Here is a 16,490-nt window from a genome sequence, read left to right as displayed (position 1 = left end):
TGCTCATGCAGGTTTGGCTCTTTTACCATTTCACTACGAGAGTGGTGAAGCACTGGATTGGATTCCCTAGCAAGATGGTGGAATCTCCCTAGAAACTTTTCAGTCCCAGCTTCAGAAAGCCCTGGCTGAAATGGTTTAGTTGGGGTGGTCCTGCTTTGGGAAGGGGGTTGAACTTGGTGACTTCCTGAGGGCATGTAACACTGTGATTCTATGTTTCTGTGATTCTATATGTGGTGAAGGCCATTAGAGCCATCCAGCTGTGGAGGATCATCACCCAGGGTCATGTCGGCTCCATCATCACTGGCTCTGTCACCATGGGCTTTCCCAACTGCAGGGTGGGGTTGAGCCATTGACAGCACCCGCATTCTCATCCTGGCCCCCAAATATTTAAATAGGAAGGGGTACTTTTCCATCGTGCTGCAGGCCCTCGTGAATCACAAGGGTGGTTCACAGACATTTATGTTGGGTGGTCAGGGAATGCGCATGACACCTGTGCATTCAGGAACTCGAGCTTCTTCCACAGGATGCATGTCAGGACTTTTTCCCCCCAACTGTACCATCATGGTTGGGGAGGTGGCCATGTTCATGTGCATCCTGGGCAATGCAGCCTGCCCCTTGCTTCCCTGGCTGATGAAGCCCAGCCCTAATCTCAGAGCTGACACCAAAGGTCTCAGTTCAGATGATGGCAATGTGCTTCAAGCAAGGCCATCTGTTGCCTAGGCAGCAGGCACTTCCCAGGAGGGGCACAGACATCCCAGGGGAGCCTCACTACCCCCACATCCAAGGGATAAGCAGGCATGGGAATGTGTCAGCCAGGCCAGGAACCTGCAGGGGTGGGGTGGGATGGGGTGGATCAGCTTCCTTCTGTGTCCCACACACACAGGGTCCGGCATTGGCAGCGTTCCACAGAGAGAACTTCTATCCCTGCCTGCTGGAGGGAGCAGGGGGGCAAAGTGTTGGAGGAAGTGTGGGTGAGTGGCAGATGCCGCTTGCTGGAGAAGGTGCTTCTGGGGTCTCCTTCTCTTCCTCCCCCTGGCAAATTCCCATGCAGGGGATTGGTCTCCTCTGCATTGCTGTGCTTGACCGGGAGCAGATGTTGCCTGGGTGCAGGCATGAGCCTGTGCTGTGTGCGGCATGGCTGTGTGGTTCTATGACCCGAGCCTCCTAGGTGGTGGCTTGTTGGGGGAAGGTGTCCCAACATGAAGTCCAGAGTAAGGCAGGCCTCTCCAAGAACCTTGTGAGAAGCAGCACAAGGTTCCTGTGTGAACACGTCATGGGGCTGAGTGCTTCAGACTGGCGCTCCATTTACACCCACATGCAGTTGTGCGATCTCCTGGCCGAGAAGGCTGAACAAGGAGTGCGCAGGCCCTTGCTGCCTGCCCCACGTACGTATAGGAAAGTGATGGGCCTCATCTGAACTGCCTTCTCCAGGTTCGTCTGAGCCCTAGGAGACATCCTGGGAGAGGGGACTGGCTCCAGGCTTATGATGAGCTTCTGGCTGGTAGGCATGGTATCCAAGCTGGCTTGCTCCACCTCCTCCTCATTGTTGTTGCCCTCCTCCACAAGCCTGCCCCCATGGAGGCTGATGATGGGCATGTCTTAGCCAGCGTTGACAATGGGGGAGGGAGGTGACTGCCCCCCTCCAAGGATGGCATCCAGCTGATTGTAAAAGCACAGGTCTGTGGTGCTGCCCCAGAGTGGGAACTTTGTTTTCTGGCCTTTGTGTAGGCCTGCCTCAGTTCTTTAATTTTCATCCGCTCCTGGTCCCCTTCTGGGTCAGCCTGGTGGCCATCTGGCCATACACATCTACATTTTGCCTTCTGGTGCAGTCTCCTCACCCCTGACCTTAATGAAATTCAGGATCTCTGCACCAGTGCAGGCCAGTGCCCTCTTTTGCCCTTGGCCAGGGGCTTCAGAGGTGGCTGCAGGTGAACTGGCAGCCGCAGGGGGCTTGGAGGGAGCACTGGTATCTGCCATGGCTCACAGACAGGCTGATGTGTGGCATGAGGCTAGCAGGGCTCGTGTTGTGCCACAAGCCCTTTCCCTTCTGCCTGTAGCTTTAAAGGCTGCAGGAGACGGGGAGCATTAGTGTTGTCAGGTGTGTGGCCAGAATGGCCATAAGTACAGCTGAGAGAGCCCTCTGCAATTTTGAAATTAGCATTATTCTTACCACGAGCAGGGGTTATTATTTTGAAATAACAAGCCCGTTATTTCAAAATAATTTTCAAATAACAGGCTCACTGTATGGGGCCTTGCCTTGCTATTTCGAAATAAGGGGAGTTATTCTGAAATAACTCCCTAGTACAGACATATATATTTTTGTTAGTCTCTAAGTCCCTGTCTACACTAGGGAGTTATTTTGAAATAATAAGCAAAGCGTTCACAAGGCCATGTTTTCGGAATAAGGGGCTGGTTATTTCATAATAATTACTCCTGCTTTCCTTGGGGAATAGGCTAATTTCCAAATAGTTATATAGGGAGTTATTATTTCAGAATAAGTTATTTCGAAATAATTTCCTAGTGCAGATATGCACTAAGGTGCTACAGGACTACTTGTGTTTTTTACTATGGGCAGGGCTCGCCAAGCGGCGGTGAGCTCCGCTTGCCAGCCGTGTGGTTCTGCATTCTCCACCAGCTCTTCTGGGTTGTAATCTACTCGCCACAGGTGAGTAAATTACATTATTTGTCAAACCCTGACTATGGCTATGTCTACACTACAGGATAAGGTCGAATTAAGGCACGCAACTTCAGCTACATTAACTGCATTGCTGAAGTCAGAGTACCTTATATTGACTTTTTGACAGTGTCCACACTGCAGGAATTTGAAGGGAGAACACTCTTCCTTCTGTTTCCTTTACTCCTTGTAGAAGCAGGACCACTGGCATCTAACGAAGTGCCCCTCTCAATTCGAATTAACATGTCTTCACTAGACCCACTAATTTGATCTTCTCAGTAATGTAGACATACCCTATGTAGGTATTACAAGGTTTATATCTTTGTAGTCTATAACCACTAGAGAGTTACATTTGACAACATCTGACATTTCACCTAAGAGGGGGCAGTGGTACATGTACACACTAACCCTGACATTAGACTGAGAGTCTCCATTTGCTTACAAGGCTAGAAACTGGGGTTGGGCCTACGTTTCCTGCCAGGCTAAGAACTAATTACTAAGGGTCCAGTCAAAGAACTAATTACTAAGGGTGCATCTACACAGCACCCTAAACTCAAAATAAGATACACAATTTGCGCTAGACAAATTGCATATCTTATGTCGAATCTATTTTGAAATAGCATATTTTGAAATTTGGCGCATCTACACTGCACCACATTTTGAAATAACATGCTATTTCTAGACATCCCTTAACCTGCATGGAACGAGGGTTACCAGGATGCTGAAATAATGTGCCCCTTATTTTGAAAAATATTTTGAAAGAACGGGTGGCTTGTGTAAACGCAGGGTAGCTGTTTTGGGATACCTCTGATATCCCAAAATAGCCGTGCAGTATAGGCACCCCAAGTCACAAGGAAGAAAGAAAATCTAATACTAAAAACTATAAACACCTATGGAACTTTTTATTAAACTGTGGTTTCAATCTAGAATTGCAGCAGGTTATTACATGTGTTTTATGTTAATTATTAAATTGTCATGTCTAGCATACCCAAAACCTTATCAGTGCTGAGCAGAGTGAAAAAAATTACTTCTTAAACTGTTTCATTGAGTTGTGTTATGCTATATTACATCACATGACATAGAGAAAATTATATAATATACAGAAAGCTAGGGGGAAAATATCTGATTTTTTCACAGACACAAAAACTCCAATATTCAGGTCCAGGTACACTCTGAAAAGTGGTACTATTAAAATGATATGAAATCCAGATGGTTCTTTTCCTTGATAGCTGTGAAAATTTACTTGGGATCTGAAAATCAATCTAGGCTCTTTCTGCTTCTTTTTCTGTCACTAACAGTAAGATTCTGCACTAGATCTGGCTGAAGGTGAAGCCTTCTGTTTGGGTGAAGGAGGGAGCTGGGATAGGGCACTGGGATGCAGGAGAGGGTGTGGGGTCTGAGGAGGAGTTTGGGTGAAGGGTGGGGTTGTGATCTGGGGCAGGAGCTTGAGGTGCAGGGTTCAGGAAGGGATATGGGTTCAGGAGAAGTTTCTGGCCTGGGGAGGGGTGTAAGAGGGGCGCAGAGTCTGGGAGGAAGTTGTGACCTGGGGGAGGAGGGGACAGAGGCTGGCTTGGCATAGGAGGTGGTGATGGTCTGGGGCAGGAAGTGGAGGATATGGAGGAGCTGGGGTGCCAGAGGCCAGGAAGTGCTTACCTAGGTAGCTTCCAGCTAGCAGCCTTGCAGGATTCTAAGCAGACTCTGCCTGCTGCAGCCCCAGTCTGCTCAAAATGGCTGTCTGCTCCCTGTGGCTGTCTGTTGCAGGTGCCGGGGTAGAGGAAGGTTTTGCATGCTGCTCCTGCCCCCAGCAAAATGTCTCAGCTAAGTGATTTTGCGAGGTGGCAGGGGCAGCACACAGAGTCTCCCCCTCCCCTTAGCGCCCGGAGCGGAGAGCCACAGGGAGCAGCCAGCCATTTAAAGCAGTGCGGGACTTCTGTAAAGAAGCTGGCTGCTCTGTGCTTGAGGGCCCCAGTGGGTCATATCTTGCCTGCCCCTGATCTAGGCTATCCTTGACCAGAGTTTGCTTAACTGGTTCTTAAAAAATCCAGGGATGGAGACTCCATAACCTCCAGTTGCTCCAGTTCTTAACTACCCTCACAGTTAGAAAGCTTTTCCTAATGTTTAACCTAATCTTCCCTTGCTGCAAGGGAACAATTTATCATCCTTTTCTTTATAACAACAGACTTCAACATGCTTAAAGACTATCATTAGGTGCTCTCTCAATCTTCTCTTCTCCAGATGAAACAAACACAGTTTTTCCTATCTTTCCTTATCGGTCATATTTTCTAGACCTTTAATTATTTTTGTTGCTCCTCTCTGGACTTTGTCCAATTTGACCACATCTTTCCTAAAGAATGGTGCCAGAACTGGACACAATATACCAGTTGAGGCCTTATCAGTTTTGAGCAGAGTGAAAGAATTACTTGTTTCTTGTTTACAACACTCTTACTAATACATATCAGAATGATGTTCACTTTTATTGTAAGAGTATTACACTGTTGACTCATTAAATTTGTTTTCCACTCCAACCTGCAGGCTTCTTCCTAGGCAGTCATTTCTCATTTTGTATTTATGCAACTGATTATTCATTTCTATGCATAGTATTTGTTCTTATAGAATTTCACTCTATTTAATTCATACCATTCATCCAGTTTGTTAAGATCATTTTGAATTTTAATCCTGTTATTCAAAGTGTTTCCAACCATCCCAGTTTAGTTTCATCCTCAGATTTTAAGTTAATCCTCTATGCTCTTCTCCAAATCATTTATGAAGATGTTGACTAGAAGAAGACATAGGACAAATCCCTGCAAGACTCCACTTGATATGCCTTTCCAGCTCAGTTGTGAACCACTGCCAACTGTCTAAGAAAATTTTTTCAGCTAGTTGTACATCCATCTTACAGTAGGCTAGTGTGGCTATATTTCTGTAGTTTGTTTATGAGAATGTCATATGAGGCAGCTCCAAAAGCTGTACTAAAGTCAACATCTATTGCTTTCCCCCTTATCCACAAGGCTTGTTACTCTGTCAAAGAATAATAATGGGTTGATTTGACATGATTTGTTTTTGTCAAAACTATGTTGACTGTTACTTGTTACCTTATTTTCTTCTAATGCTCATAAACTGAGGACTTGTCTCCACTTACTGGGAGATCCAGTGCTGCAGAGATCAGTCTCCTGGGGTTTGATTTAGCAGGTGCTTACTACACCCAGTAAATTAACTGCTAATGGCACAGAACCCCTGTCAACTTCGATACACCACAGATCATAAAATCATAGGGTTGAAAGATCTCTCAGGAGGTCATCGAGTCTAACCCCCTGTTAAAAGCAGTACCAATTCTAATTAAATCATCCCAGTCAGGGCTTTGTCAAGGTCATCTCTAATGGCTCATAGATCTGTTAGCCAGTTCTTAACTATTCTATGCATTGTGTCCCAGGACTGGGAGTGGAATGTCAGGTACTGGGTCTCATTGCTGCAAGGTGATCAGGTGACCAGTGGGGGTGCTAAGGCAGAGTACCAGCCTGACCTGGCACCGCAGACTGTGCTTTGCCTCAGAAGCGGCTGGCAGCAGGCCCATCTCGTAGATGGGCAGGGAGGAAGGGGGAAGGGAGTGCACAGGGCTCCACACACTGCCTCTGCCCTGAGTACTAGCTCCATACTCCCATTGGCTGGGAACTTGCTGCTGTCTGCTTCTGGGGCACAGCATGTTCTACAGTGCCAGGACAGGCAAGAAGCTGGTTTAGCACCCACCACTGCTTTGCTGACCAGGAGTTGCTCTAAGTAAGCCCCTCCTGCCCCAGCCCTGACTGCCCTGCCCCCCAAAGCTGGAGCTACACTCCAGAACTCTCATCCTCAGGCCTACCCTGGAACCCACACTCTGGTCAAATTATGTTGAGTCTCAGGCATCAACAATTTTCTTCAACTGGATCATGAGAAAAAAAAGTTTGAAAACCACTGGTCTAAGATAATGGTCTAATCCCATGGCTGGTCATCTTCTTTATTCACTTTAATTGCTTCTATGTGCTGGGTTCCCAACATCTCTTCTAATTGGAAGCCCAGGGCAAACACTCCCAGTTTGACTGATCTTTCCCTAACAATTTTGCACTCCAACAGTTGAATGTCTATACAAAATCATCTCTACTAAAGCTAGAGCATGTAACTTATTAATTTGATATGATCTTTTTGCTACTCATTTTTTTTTTTGTGGTTAGAAGAATGCAGTTATATAAAGCTGTTTTTAATCAGTGACTCTAGCATGAAATCAGTGACTCTAGCATGAAAGGCTCATATTTAAGTAGATGGAGGGAAAAAACAGCTGGTTGCACTGAGTTTTGAATACACAAAATTAAACAACAGCACCAACAAATTCTTCAAATTAATTCAAATACTTTTTTTCCCCCACTGGTGCATGATAAGAGCTCCAATGGAAGAGGGTTGTTGTAACAAGAGAGATTAAAAACACCACAGCCTCCTGTCATGCTTATTTCAGATATCTTATCATATATTTTGCCCTTCAGAAATGTTTGTGATGATGGGGAAGAGAAGAAAAGCAAATTGCTGCTTTCTTCTGTCTACTGAAATCTATTTTCTGCAGAGAAATGCAGCCAGTCAAATCTACACTGCAGGCTACAGCCAACAATAGAAAAAAGGATCAAAGAGAAAGAAAGCACATCAGCTTTTAGGAATTAAATGCTGTGCTAATAAATGTGTTCTGTCAATCAGGCTGTCTGGTATTTGTTTTTTTAAAGGCACTTGGTGCTCATGATTACAGTGTGCCAATTCATGAGTAGATGGCTTCTCTTTTGTATTAAATCCAGCTATTTCCCCCCTTTTGTTTCTGTGAATTTAGTAGCTGAAAAGGTGGAGATTGTTATCTGGTATTTACTCACAAAACAGGTTGCATGTCAGTGACAGTGACAACTAATTTCCTCCATGTACCTCCTCCCTAATCCTGAGGGACTTTGAGTTGCTTCTTCAGGCCTAGTCAGTCTTTGATCTCTGCTAAGATTACCACAAGGGTACCAATGGGTGCCAAATATGGCTGCTATTCTATTATTTGGTTATTTGCCCCTCCAAACTGGACAAACACCATCAACTTCTGGACCTGTGCAGCTGCGCTATTCCAGTTCTGATATAATTTCACACATTTACATTGTCAAGGAAACCTTTCCAGTCTTTGAGGGGTGAGAAAGGAAATACTGCCAAAGGCAGGGAGACTGCCAAGCAGAGGATCTGAATCACTAATATCTGAAGCCCCAGTTTCAAGAAATCCAACATGACGTTTTATTGGCCCCTCGTGGAAAATTCTCTCCACCATCACTCTCCTGGCATTGTTCTGAGGCATCTTGTGTTAAGTGATCTGCAAATGATAATGGGATTAGAAAAAAACTGGCATGTTCTGGATGTGGTTGAGAGCTGTTGGAGTAAGTATGGGAAGAAAGGGACTCAAAGAGAGAAAAACTGGATCTCTCATTGGATCTTCATAGCATTTAAAAATTCCACTGCGTAATGCTGCTGACTCTTGCCTAGGATATTCTGGGTTCAATAAATCTTTATGGCATCCTTTCCAACCAGAGTTGCCTACTTTACCATGCTCCTAAAAGCTAACAATATATAATTCAGCCAGAAATGATCAGCTGTGAAATAAAAAACAAAGGAAAGAAAATACAGACTCCTCCCTCCAACCCCCTCAGTATCCCCCCACCTTTGCCACTGATGTCAGCCCTAGAAGTTCCAGCTGTTTTGTCTCTTTAAGAGTTGGTATAGCTCAGCCTTGTTGTGTAGGAAACAGATGTTGCACAGAGCTTCTGCATTGCTGGCTTGGTTCCCTCTAATGTCAAAGTGTAGAATGTGGGAAGGGACTTCTGTCTTCAAATTGTTCAAAAGAAATATAAGTAATATGCAGCAGTGAAAGCAACTTACAATTTCTTACAGGTACTGTCCTATTGCTTCTCAAGTCCCTGCCAGCTTTTTAAATAGCTCCCTGCTGGCTTTTGCTTGCAGCTCAGTCAGCTCTTGCCAGAGCTGCACACCAGGGTGCACCTGCTTACTTTCACCTACTTAATATGTCAGGAAGCACTGCAGTGTTGCCAAGTCTTGTATTATTTGATGCTTTCATTAAAGCCGCAGCTTCTAGATTTATATACTACATGAGCATCTCAGGGTTTTTTTTTAATTAGTTTCTAGTCCTCATGGTTACAGAGAAGAACTTGAACACATGACTGTAATGTAACTCAAAAGCTTAAAAGCTAGAAAGCAAATAAAAATAACCCAATTAAAAAAAATTGAATGATTTTTAAGCCCATTTTGTAATGTTTTGGGGCCTGACATTACTTTTGAATGCATGGGGCTGGCAGTACTGAAATTGGTATCCAGGCTTTCCATTTAAATCTTTAGTTTTCATGAAAGAATCAGCTATCATATAGCGAGCTGCACCGAGAGGCTAAGCACAGTGCAGGAGCAGTGTGCTGCAAGCTTGGTGTGGGAATGGCGGGAAGAGAAGAGAGAAGAGACACAGGTGAGCTGGAGCAGTGGAAATAGTTGCACAGGCAGCTATTGTGAGTCAGCTCTGTAAAAACAGACCTTTGGGCTGTTTTTTACATGCCACCCTTCAATGACCAATTTATGAATGTATCCAGTACAGTGCTCAGATGTTGGGGCGTTTATGTCTTCACTGGACTGATGTAGATTTGGCAAGGAATGAGCAGGAAGAGCCTGGGGATTCTTACTCTGCTGCTATTTATACAGTCTGTGCAATGGGACTCAAGGGAGAATATCAGTTTAGAGAGTTGCTGGTCCCTTCACCCTAAGAAACAAAATCACCACAGTCCATGTGCAAATCATAACCAGAGATGTTCCTCTCTGCCTCTATTGAAGTTCACTTTTGTTTACAATATTTCCACCAGATCTTGTTTAATACTATTCACAGAGGGTATGTCTACACTGCATTTCTCTTTCGAGAGAGGAATGCAAATGCAACCAAGTGAAATTACAAATGAAGTGCAGATTTGAATTTCCCACACTTCATTTGCATAATTGCGCCTGGCCACTATTTCGAAATACCGTATTTCAAGATAAAAAATGCCGTGTAGACGTGATTATTTTGAAAGAAACCCCTTCTTTCGAAATAACCCTTACTCCAGTTATTTCGAAAGAAGGAGTTTCTTTCAAAATAACCGCCTCTACACAGCATTTTTTATCTTGAAATAGCAGACGGATGTGATTATGCAAATGAAGCACAGGAAATTTAAATCCATGCTTCATTTGCAATTTCTCTCGGCTGCATTTGCATTCCTCTCTCAAAAGAGGAATGCAGTATAGACATACCCAGAGACCCTGCTTTTCTCTCAGTTCCTAGAAAAGGGACATCCAGGCCAAAGATCAAGACATTCTGCTGTAAGAGTGGAATGGTGGCAATGGGTAAAAATTTGCCTGAAGGCCCAAGACAGCTGGGGTTGCCAACTTCCCCAGACCAGATGGTCTATACATCATGCTGCAAATGGCATCCAGGCCATCTGGTCAGGAGAGCTGGCAACCCTAAGGACAGTGGTTCTCAAACTTTGGTTTGGGACCCCAAAGTGGGTCGCAACCCTATTTTAATGGGGTTACCAGGACTCTCGTTAGACTTGCTGGGGTCTGGAGCTGAAGCCAAAGCTCCACCACGCAGTGCTGAAACTAAACCCGAAGCTCGAGAGCTTCAGCCTTGGGTGGCAAGTCTCAAGTTACAGGCCTTCCCCCCCAAGGGATGAAGCCCTTGAACTTGGGCTTTGGGCTGCATCCATCAGTGGAATTTGGGTGGGCTTAGGTTTCAGTCCCCCACCCTTGGGGTAGTGTATTATTTTTTGTTGTCAGAAGAGGGTTGTGGTGCAATGAAATCTGAGAACCCTTTACTAGGAAATAGCTGTGCCACTGTTCTACATTATTTCCCTTTCCACTGGGCTTACTCACTTTAGCCTCAGACAAAGAAAGCTCAGCAATCTCAAACAGGTTCCCTCTCCAGTTCTCCCAACTCTGGGAACTCATAGGTCTTAAGCCACTTCTTTCCTTCTTTTGTGATCTGGGTCACTGTTCATTCCCTTGCTCACCTGTGATTAGGTTATCCACTAAGGTAGTCGGCATACAGAAGATGCCTACCAACAGGTCACTGATAGCCAAGTTGAGAATGAACATGTTGGTGACAGTCCGCATCTGCCGATTCTTCAGCACGATGACACCGACCAGCATATTGCCAATCATGCACATCAGAAAGATGAAGATATAGGCCAGGATGAACATGGCTGCTATGGGGGAAGAATGCTGATAGTAGGACGAAAAAATGTACATCTCCCTGGAGACACGACTTCTGCTGTCATTCCTGGAGTATGATGAGCTGCTATTGGAGGGGAGAAAAATATCACCTGCGAGAAACAAGGTAGAAAAACTTGTGAATGCTCAGTTCGACAAAGGGATTATTTGATTCACAGCACACTTTTTCCAAGCCATTTCATGATTTATTTTAATTTACATTTTCATGTTATACCTACAGATCTTTTCTTCAAGGCCAATGTTGAATAAGAAAGTATAGTAAGTCCTTGCTTAGTGCTGTACTTGGAAAATGCAACTTAGTGAAATAATGTTAAGTGAATCCACTTTTCCCATAAGAATGAATGTAAATAGGGTGCTAGGTTCCAGGAAACTATTTTGTGCCAGACACGACATAGTATACAGTACTAACTAGAGTATGGTGGCTGCACTGTCTGCCTGCAGTCATCAGGTGTTTGGTGATGTTCAGAAGGCTTCGGGAAAGAGGGGGAGGTTACATGCTGCGTGCTTCCTCAGAGCCCACTGAATGGCCAAACAGCTGAGTGCTGCAGGCAGGAGGAGGCAGTTGCTGATCTGTGGCGCCCACTGACAGGTGGAAGGCACTGCGGATGATGGTGGAGGGGCTGCTGGTTCACCCTGGTTCCAGCAAGTGGCCAAACAATGTGTAAGTAAACATGGTGCAACTTTAAACAAGTCTGTTCTCTAATGGATCAGGGATGAAACAATGAAACAACATTCACTGGGACGACATTAAGTGAGGAGTTACTGTATAAGGCAGGGCTGGGCAAAATATGGCTTGCGGGCCACATCCAGCCCACCAAGCCACTGGATCCGGTCTGCGGACGCTACGGTGAGCCCCACCCGCACGCTGCTCAGAAACGCAGCTGCGGGGCGGTTTTGCTTTAAGCCCTGAGAGTCCGGAAGGGAGGGGAAGCTTTGAAGCTGCTTCTGCCCCCAGCACCATCCCATTGGCTGGCTTCTGGCCAGAAACCCGCTAACAGGCAGCCACGAAGCAGAAGGGGCTCCAGAACACGTGGCTGCAGCCCATGTGGGGGAGGGGCAGGCAGGAGTGATCCTTCTCAGCTGGGTGGCAGCTCAGCTTCAATCAGCTCTGCCCAGTCAGAGGCTCAGGGCTCAGTGCATGGAGCTGACTGACTGGGCGGGGCTGGTTAATCACCTGTGAAGCTGTATTGCCCCCAGCTTAGAGGGAACACGAGCAGGCAGGGAGGCTGATTCAGGAACAGCTTCTGGCTGTCAAGTGTGTCCAGAGCCTGCCTCTGGCACCCCAACACCGCCCTTCCCCAACCTTCACCCCGCACTCCACATACCCAAATCCTCTGCCCCCCTCCTGCACACCTATACCCTCCCTGGTCTGGCACTCCTTCCCCAGATCACAGTCCCTACTGCCCTAGATCACAATCCAAGCCCCTGCACCCCAGTCCAGTGCCCCAGGTCACAAGTGCCTCCTTCACCCAAACTCCCTCCCTTGCCCTAAGCTCCCTTCTGCACCCGACCTCCATCCCAGACCCCACACCTCCTCCATTAATATCATGGAAGCGTGCGGCCCTCAACCACTTTCCAAATTCTTGGAGTGGCCTCCCATCAAAAATTATTGCCCACCCCTGACATAAGATAATAGAAAACTTGGGTTAGAATTGGTCCTATTGCCTTTGGATGCAGAGACCATCCGTCCCAAAGACTTTCTCCTCATACAGTCACTTTTATAGTTCTCTCACCTACAGATCTGCACCAAGGGAGCAGGCAGCTCAGTAGGAGTTAATCTGTTTGACCATCAGGACTAGGGATGTAATAGTGAAGTTTATTAATGGATTAACCAAAAAGCAAAAGTTTATCAGTTAACGCTGTAGATTACATGCATTCCCTCCCCACTTGCCAGTAAATTTTTTAGCAGGCTGGCCAGCAGCCCGGCTCAATCCTGGCTTGCGCCAGGTCTGAGACCTATCCCTACTGCGGCTCTGCATTTAAAGTGTATTAGGAGCTGAAAGGGAAGGCAGCAGCATGGGGCAACAAGGGAGCTGGTTTTTAAACTGGCTCTCTTCACGGACCAGCTCCCATCTGTCACTCCATGCTGCTGCCTCTGATACAGAGATAGCAGCGCGGAGTAGCAGGGGGCTCCTCAGGAGTGGGATTGGAGCGCACTGGCTGCTGGCTCCACCCCTGGGGTTTATAGAAAAGTTGAGTAACCAATAAGAATTAATGAAGTTAATCACATATTCAATTAAGTAATATGTAACATCCCTAATCTGGACCAGACACTGCAGTGCCCTTGACCGATTGCTGACTAGTTGTCACTTGGCTCATTATGTGCTGCACAGACACATTTGTGAGAGATTTCATGAATGAGTTGGTAAGAAATCATTTGTAGCTGATATTACCCCTGCAAAATTCACACTCATTACTAGAGATGTCACCATGAATCAATGAACACTTGCAAAGTGCTGCTATTACCAGCTACAAATTACTGGCACCTTACTTCCATTTTATCTCATCTATTTTGGCTAATAAAACCAGTCTTCTTGGTTGTGCTGAGAAATAGAAGCACAATCCCACTGCAAACACACATACCCCTTCCTCCAAAACTGACTTTCAGCATAGTGCAAAAATATAAAATATGCGAGGCCAAACCGTTACATTTTTTGCTCTTTGCAATTTCACCCAGGTTCTAGTCTTGTGAGTTCTTACAAAAAGGCTTTATACGTTACTACCTAAATAGTGGATTTCTGCCTCTCACTGAGAGAATCAAAGATGAAATAGCTGTGAAGTGCAGATTAGAGCAAGATAATGGGGATCAGGGACCACCGTATGCAGGAGCCCTGGATTCAGCAATTAATCAGAAGCAGAATCGCAGGGAGTGGTACAGCACACAGCTAAGTGCTATAGACTGACTTTCTGATGTATTGGACTTGAATTGTCTGGCCTGCCTCATTCTTGGGAGCAGTGGGAGCTGGTAAACTGGCTACTCCTCTGAAACTCATTGGCACTGGCAGTGGTTTGGGTTTTGTAAATTCAAAAGGAGAGAGAGATTGGAACCAAGTCCAATTTCACTGAAACCCTAAAGTTAGGGTTTTCAAATATATATTTGGGTTTTAGCTCATCTCCACATAGGACTTGGAGGAAGACAAATTCACAACCTTCAGGCAGGGGGAGGATGGGTCTGGAGAGAAAGGTTGGGAAAAATAGCTTGTTTGGGGCAGCAGGAGGAGGCGCTGTGCAGAAGGCTATTAAACGTTGATGGATAAACGCTTGATTAACTTCTGGTCAGTGGCAAATATAGTGTTAGTGGGGCCCTGTGCTCAGCTTCATTTTTGGAGCCTCTCTGAGGACCCAGTCAAGAAAAAGAACTTTCATTCTTCCTGCCCCTCCATTTTTCATTCTTTTTTCTTTATCCTCCTCCTATATTATAAGTAAAAAGAAGTAAATGGAAATAAAGTGAGGTACCTTGATTGTTTTTGTAGCCTAACATTTTTTTTCCACAGATCACTTGAGAATTGCTGACGATTTCAGTGGACCACTTAATGATCTTTCCAAATATTGTTTGTACCATGAGCTAACTATTTTAAAGTGCTTTGGGTAAGAGCACTTTATTTAAAAAAACCATAACAACATTTCCTCAAACAAAAAACAGGACTATGTAGCACTTTAAAGACTAACAAGATGGTTTATTAGGTGATGAGCTTTCGTGGGCCAGAACCACTTCCTCAGATCAAATAGTGGAAGAAAATTGTCACAACCATATATACCAAAGGATACAATTAAAAAAAATGAACACATATGAAAAGGACAAATCAAATTTCAGAACAGAAAGGGGATGGGGGGGGAGGTAAATGTCTGTGAGCTAATGATATTAGAGGTGCTAACTGGGGAAGCTATCTTTGTAATGGGTAAGATAATTAAAGTCTTTATTCAAACTTAGGCATAAAGTGTTGAATTTAAGCATGAATGACATTTCAGAGGATTCTCTTTCAAGTGTAGTCTTAAAAGGCCTTTGAAGCAGGATGCAGGTAATCAAGTCATTGAGACAGTGTCCTTTCTGGTTGAAATGGCAAGAAACTGTTTTTTCTTTGTGATCCTGTCTCATATCTGATTATCTAAAACTTTAATTCTTTGAAGTAAATGGTTCCACAAAATAGTAAAAACAGCAATATCATACTTTTCAAACTTTTCTGCTACAGATTTTGCTTCAGTTTTTGCACATGCTTTTTCAGAATTTGATGTAGCTATGCCTAATAAGGTTCTTTTTATAACATTATAGCTCATTTTCAAAGCCAAAACAGCATTTGCACCAGCAAAACACTTGGTGTCACAAATTTTTTTGATTGTCAAATGTTTTCCATTTGCCTGCTTCAAGTGTAATTGCAGCATACTCCACCGATGTGTGGAATCCAAAAGAAGCATGTATGTTTTGAACAAAGTAAAAAAAAATATATATATCACAAGATGTGGCTGCAGCATTGCAGATTAAATTTAAGGAATGGCTGAAGCATGGTATGAATAAAGAAGAGGGATTTGCATTGTTCAATCTTGCCTGCAGACCTGAATATATTTTGCCAGTGTTATCAAAGTTCTGCCCATGACAATTTTTTTATGTCCAAATTTAAATTTGTAATGATTTCCAAAACCGTTATCACTAGACATTCAGAAGTGTGGGATTTTAGTGTGACAAGACAGAGAAACCAATCTACAACTTCACTATTGCCAGTCACATATCTTAAAATTGAATGTTGATTGATCTACATGACTCACATTTGGTGTTGGATCAACTATTATTAAATAGTACTTGGCGTCCTTCACTTCATCAGTGAATTGGTTTCTGAGCTGCTCTGCCATTATAGTAATGAATTCATGTAGCTGTGGTGGATTAAAAAGTTGATCTTCACTAAGCCACAATACTGATAATTTTTCAAATGTTCATTGAGAAAATTGTCAAATTCACTAAGATATTCAAGGCAGGTTTAAAAAGTTACCTTTTTGAGATGACACTGATGACGCCGCATTATCTCTTAGAGGTAGTCCCAAAGGAAACAACAGTTTCACTGTGGCAACAACATGTCTCAGCACTTTCTTCCAATAAGAACAGTCCTTCTCAAAGTGAGTTGATAATGCAGAATCAATTCTTCCAAATAATTTACATCTTTGAACAAACTTACACATAGCATTAAAATGAGCTTTGGAAGTTTCATGATCAGCAATATCTCTTGCAACATTTCTTCAATTAGAGTGCCCATCGACAAATGTTTGTTTACCTTTACTATGGTCAGGGAATAATTTGAAAACATAATAATAGACTGCCTTCGTGGTTTTTGAAAAAAATCAACCAATTTTTCATTTCTGTGGTCTCATTTTTCTTCATCCTCAGAAAATGGGATTCATGAAGACCTCTAAATTGCTTTCATCCTCCAACCTCATACTTTTTTTCTCAAATTTTCCATGTTGTCTATGTTTTTTGGTTTATTTACTAAGAAATATTCTGTCATATCCAATGAAATAGATTTTGGCCATA

General features: G+C 44.2%; 1 protein-coding gene across 1 annotated transcript in view; it reads right to left on the bottom strand.

Moving 5' to 3' along the window:
* Positions 1-11,135, bottom strand: part of NPFFR1 (neuropeptide FF receptor 1) — a 31,560-nt gene extending 20,425 nt beyond the window's left edge. The window contains exon 1 of the mRNA XM_006122776.5: positions 10,753-11,135. Coding sequence (XP_006122838.2) covers positions 10,753-10,990 — 238 coding nt within the window. The 5' untranslated portion in view covers positions 10,991-11,135. The remainder of the gene's footprint in view (positions 1-10,752) is intronic.
* Between the last annotated feature and the right edge of the window lie 5,355 nt (positions 11,136-16,490).

The sequence above is a fragment of the Pelodiscus sinensis genome, chromosome 8, assembly GCF_052426305.1.
Source record: "Pelodiscus sinensis isolate ZL-2025 chromosome 8, ASM5242630v1, whole genome shotgun sequence".
Classification (NCBI taxonomy): Eukaryota; Metazoa; Chordata; order Testudines; family Trionychidae; genus Pelodiscus; species Pelodiscus sinensis.
This window is presented reverse-complemented; position numbering and strand designations above follow the sequence as displayed.